This window comes from Sorghum bicolor, chromosome 4 (genome assembly GCF_000003195.3).
Source record: "Sorghum bicolor cultivar BTx623 chromosome 4, Sorghum_bicolor_NCBIv3, whole genome shotgun sequence".
In the NCBI taxonomy this organism is placed as follows: Eukaryota; Viridiplantae; Streptophyta; class Magnoliopsida; order Poales; family Poaceae; genus Sorghum; species Sorghum bicolor.
Genome location: NC_012873.2, coordinates 8,736,748 through 8,742,747, shown reverse-complemented (window position 1 = coordinate 8,742,747; position 6,000 = coordinate 8,736,748). Strand labels below are relative to the sequence as shown.

The 6,000-nt window shown below is 47.6% G+C and overlaps 1 protein-coding gene across 1 annotated transcript; it reads right to left on the bottom strand.

The window, feature by feature from the left end:
• On the bottom strand, positions 3,380-4,198 carry LOC8073796. The gene has a single exon (XM_002451768.1). It carries the CDS (start codon positions 4,196-4,198, stop codon positions 3,380-3,382), a length of 819 nt encoding a protein of 272 aa, XP_002451813.1.

Here is a 6,000-nt window from a genome sequence, read left to right as displayed (position 1 = left end):
AAAATGGCTGGAGGTTATCAATGTAGCCGAAGATGAATTAGATGTAGTCTCCCGTGTTTGTCCTTGTGGTGTAGCGACGAAGTTGTCGATGAGGTGGCCATCGTTGGATGCAAGGTAGTCAAGGGGCTGGTGTCTGATCGCTGAAGCATATCATGATGGTGGTGACGTTGTTAAGTGAAGCATGCTGCCGAAGATGAAGGTGTCTAAGTCAAACGTGCCTGGCGATAGACGAGTGTTGGGGTCGGGTTGTACAATGGCATGGTGTTGTTGACTCGGTCGAGGGGACGGTTGATATTATTGAAGAAGACCATGGTGGTGGTAGACACCATGCTATGCCCAAGGAGGATGGTCGACGGTGCACCTTTGTTGTTGCCGATTGCGGTGTCAATGTGGTGTAGTTCTTGCTGTTGGAGAATGGCGCGACAAAGATGGCCGAGGACTGTGCCGATGGTGTTGACATAGTTGAGAGTGTTGTGGAGGCAGAACTAGCTTGCCTGATTCATGATGTGGCGAGGTATATATATGTCCAACGGGTCGTGTCGCGTTGTACCGTAGATCGGTAGGCCGCTATAGGCTGTCATGGCTAGCGGGTCGTGCCTCTATAGGCTTCATGCTTGGCCTTCGGCCCAAGGCATGGCCTGCCGGCCAGTTTTCGTGTCGTGCCAGCCCACGGCCCATCAAACCGACAATAGCACATTTTCATCAACATTTTCACCAAATGCTAAAATATTTCATCATTTTTCATCAATTATTCATTATTTTCACCAATATAACAATTAACAGTATATATATACAAGTCATAACTATACCAACAACTCATTTTCACTGGGCCGCTACCGGGCCAACCGTTGGAACGGATCGTGCCAGTGCTGTGTCCACGTGCCTGGGTGGCGGCTCAGGCCCGGCCCGGTGGCCACCGTGTCAGACCGTGCTCGGGTCGGGCTAAATCATCGGCCCATGGGCCGGGCCACCGGTCTGTGGGGCTGCATGGCCATGTATGGCGAGGTAGCATTTATGGTGCCTGTAGTGGTATTGGCTGCTCCTGTGCTGCTAGTGCTGGTAGGGTGATGACAGGCAGGCTATGGAGCGCATTGAGGAAGGACAGTGGTGAATGAGATGGGTCGCTCGTCGCGATCGTACTATAGCTCCATTGCGAAGAAGTCCTCTACTATCATGAGGAGAGGCTGTTGTCGATATGCACGGCTGCTCCGGTGTTGTAGCTGACGAGTAGGAGTGTTGTTGCTTGTGTCAGGGTCGCTGTAAGAGGTCATGCTGAGGCGTGTGTCGTCTCACCCGGAGGGGCGTTGACTGTCGAGTACGCTGGGTAGTCGGAGGTTGGTGTTGAAGTCAAAGTTGGGGAAGGTTCGTGAGGTGTTGCTGGTTGGAGATGCCAGATACTTCTGAATGCGTGCCAGAGTGGTGGCCGTCTCCATCTTTTCGTGGTTGGTGTTGTGCAATTGTTTCCTGGAGCGGATCTCGCAGGCTAGTAATGAAGAGGACGATTTGAAGATGCTTGTTGATGATGCTGATGAGTTAGAGCATCTAGTGACACTTTGACAACCCCATATTGATATGAGTTTCACCCCTCTTAATAGTACGATTATCAATCCTGAATCACTCACACCCTTTATGGTGTCTTGAGTGCAAACCAAAAAGCTTCTAACCAATTATACATTTGCCCCGAGCTTTTTGTTTTTCTCTTTCTTCTTTTCCAAGCCCGAACACTTAATCACCTTGGTTCCACCATTACCATCATGATCATCACCCATGTTGCTCACCACTTGGAGTATGCTTTCCTATCTCATGAACACTTAGAGCAATAGGTTACCACATAGGATTTCATCAATTCACCAAAACCAAACTAGAGCTTTCACATATGTCCCCCCTAAAGGCAAATTTAATGCTATTATTAAAACATCAAATTTAGGAGAACTAGAGTTAACATGCAGGAGATTTATGTGGGCAAACTATGTAGAGATTCCAACTTATGAAAAGTTGGATTGGATTTTAGTAACAACAGATTGGGAATAAAAATTTCCATTAGCTTCTGTCCAAGCACTTACCCAAGAGATCTCACATCACACACCTCAGATTGGGCAGATTTTTGGTGGAGATGTTCTCTATGACCTATAATAATCTCCTACCACCAAATTTGAAGTATTTTGGAATTTGTTCGATAGTCTTTGTCTTTTTCTCCTCCGATGGCTGAAATCTGAAAATTAGCTCAAGTTGGTTTAGAAACTAGCTCAGGACGGTTTTCCAGCTTTCTCCCATTGAGCTGAGTTTTGGTGGATATGTATCTCATAGTGTTATAAACTCCACAAAATTTCATGCAATTTGAGGCCGGCGACTGTTTTTTTAATCACTCTTTGTCACTTGTTTTGACCTCCAATTGCATGCTTCCCCATCTTTCTAGCTAGCCTAGTTTCTTAGGTTTGTAGTACCGTTGTGACTACGTGATATTGGCTACCACTACTTGAGGGGTTCATGGATCGTATTTGGGACATAAGCTAGATTCTTGCGAAGAATTTTAATTGGCTACCATTTACCCCTCCTCCTTTATGGTCGTCGTCGTTCAAATCCTTCATTTAGAGGTGGCAACAACGTTCGTCTGAATAATCATCTTTGCTAATCATAGATTGTACAAAAGTAGTTATCTTGGTAGTCAGGAGACCAAGAAACTCTAGTTCCACTTCACCTTTAGCTTTGTATGTAGTCAGCGTAGTGTAGTTGGGAATTTGACTTGAGTCAAGCTTGCCTTAGGTTTTGGAAATAGTGTTTACAGTTCTAGTATAGCTCTTGTACCACTCTCTCTCTCTCTCTAAGACTTTGAGTTATTAATACGATTATTTTATCTGCTTTACTTAGTGCAATTACTTTACTCTAGTTGTAGCCTTCTGAATTTAGAGTAAGTTAGTGTACTTATAACTTATAGTCATCTTTATCTGAATTTAGCTTTGGCATGGGAACTCTACTCGCATCGAGTGCTCTAGTATTAAACGTTGGATTAGAGTAGTTATTGATAGTGTACACACGGTGTTTATGGATTAGTGTATCCATGGTGTTTAAACACACTCAATACTACTGAAGGACGGTGGTATAACTCATAATTTGTAATGGTACATATAAGAGGTGCTTATAGAAAGGACGATGGTTTTTTATAGCTAGGTCACAATGCTATTGAAGGAATTTTCTCGATACTGTTAGGTACCAGAGTTGGCTAATGGCGATATATAATTATATATATATGTACTGTCCCTAATTAAGCCGGAACTAGTAACAGCAATTTTGAAGGCAGCTGAAGAAAAAGATTCCACCAGGTTACCAGCAGACCTGATGCAAAGCCTCCACCTGCTTGCCATTGCCATCCAGTGTTTCATCACCTTGTAAATTGCATGACAAATGATGAGTCAGTCGTCAGAATGGCGTTGCACCTGCAGATGGGGCACGTCGAGTGGCCCTGCAGCCACTGGTCGATGCAGTGGCGGTGGAACACGTGCAGGCACAGCGGCAGCCGCTTCGCCGTCTCCTCTGCGTCCACTTGGGTCAAGCAGATCGGGCAGAAGAACTTGGACGGCCCGCCGTCGCTCCGTGGGACGTCGTGGTCGTCGTCATCGGCTCCGGCATGCGCGTTGCCGCGCGCGGCCGGTGGCTCCCGGGGAAGCGCGGCCATCATGCGACTAGTACTAGCTGATCGGTCTCCGTGGCATTGCGCCAAAGGCACGCGTCGCTGCTCGTACAACGGGTACAACGGGTACCGCGGCGGCAGCGGCGGGACGTTGCCATCATCGTCGCCACCGGCACGGGCTCCGCCGCGCGCGGCCGGCCGCCTTACCTCCCAGGGAAGCATGCGCGCGACAGGTGCAGGTGCCTGCCTTGGAAACACGTCGACGGTCACGAACGACGACCGCTGCGGCACCAGCAGCGAGGAGGGCTCGCCGCCGTGGCGGCCGCTGCCGCGGCCGCGGCCGGGGCGCAGGAAGCGGAGCCAGGGGACGAGGTCGGCGCAGACGCGCGGGTAGTAGGCGGCGCTGATGGTGACCCAGAAGACGAGGACGAGGCCCAGCGCGAAGACGGCACCGTACCGGCGCGCCGCGGCGATCCGGACGATGGCGTAGACGAGCGCGCTGGGCAGGCCGATGCACGCCGCCGTGGCGATCGCCAGCGCCCACACGCGGGTCACGCAGTCCGCCGCCATGGACGGATGGGTGGATGGATGGATGGATGGCTTATTCCTGGGAGGGACAACTGATGCCCTCCTCTGCTCTTGGAGTTGGAGGAGTCCGGTGGGGTGGGGGGAATAATGGCGAAGCTGCCGGCTGCCGCTGCCGCTGCCGCTGCCGCTGCCGCCGAGGGGATCGAGAGCGATCGAGTGAGTGAGTGGGAGTGACGATGTACTACACAGTGGAACACCAGTCACGAACGACGACGACGGAACGAGCTGCTTTGCCCCCGCTTCGTTTGCGTGTGGGACCCACGGAACACGGCATGCCGTCGTTAACCGTTTGGCTTTTCCCTGTCAGGCTTGCTTTGGGTTCCTTTCCCCGTCAGCAGGCGTGTGAACTCCATTCCTTTTATTTTCCACTCCTAAACTATGGGTTCAGTTCACTTCAGTGGAGTATCTGTCTCTCAAAAACGAGGAATGAGGGTTTAGCTTTAGCCGATCGAAGCACTAGGTACGTACATTGGGGATTGGCAAGGTGATACACTGCTGACACCTTCCTCCCTAATTAAGCTACCTTCTTTCCAGACAATCTCTTGCAGACTACTGTCGCGCACCTCTCGCTAAACTCTAGGCCCTGATCACAGCTAGCATTGCCTTCTTCTCCTCGCACAAAAAAAATAGCTAGCTACGCCCAGCTAGGTTAAGAAATGGTAGTGTAGGATTGAACTAGAGGAAAGTGTTCTGTTGCTCAAAAGAGGACGCGTTGGCGTTGGTACAGCGCCCAGTCAGGGACTCCACTTTAAACCCTCACTCATCCGCCCACAACGAAACAAAAATGGCATGGAGCCCTGGCCTGACCTGGCCTTAATTTCCTGATCAGGCACGATGCATGCAGAAAGATCAATGGAAGTACTACTAGCAAGCAAATGGATCAGGTTGTACGCAAATGCATGCGGATCGAGGTCGTCGTCAGCTCCTGTAGTTATCCGTACCCATTTCAGTTGTGCCGCGCATGCGCATTATTAACACATAATCCAACATTCTGAACTTCTCTCTAACTTTTCTTTTAGAGTTAAAACATCTCAATATAATTGATATTATTTTAAAAATATCTAATATCATAAATTGGGTTAAATATGTATACTATATAAATAATTAAAAATATCTAAATATCATAATTGTTATTATTTTATTATATAGTTTCAGTTAAACTTAAGATATTTTGACTTTTATAAAAAAATTAGATGACTTATAATTTAAGATGGAATGAGTACTAACTGGAGTGGAACGATTGACCAGACCAAAATTACAGATCGTAAAGCTCCATTCGGCACACTTGATAAACCTTTGAAAGAGATGCCCACGCATGTAACATCGTTGCAAGGAACTATTGTTTACTTCCACCTCAAAATCCAAAATTTTTCAAGATTCCTCGTCATATTGAATCTTTAAACGCATGTATGAAGTATTAAATATAGACGAAAATAAAAATTAATTGCACAGTTTGATCGAAATTTACAAGACGAATCTTTTAAGTCTAATTAGTCCATGGTTGGACAATAATTACCATAAACAAACGAAAGTGCTACAATATCATAAAATTTTTCGCTTCATGAGGAACTAAACAGGCAGTAAGTAAGTGTTTCACACATGGACTGGTGGACGGTAGACCGCTCCAACAAGGAGACCAGACAGACAGGGCCGGTGGATTGAACCGGAGGAGAGAGAAATAACTAGCGCTCTGCTCAAAAGAGGACGTTACCTTTTTTTTTTTTTTTTTTTACAAAGGAAAGAGGACGTTACCTTGATAGGTACAGTACAGTCAGCCAGTGACT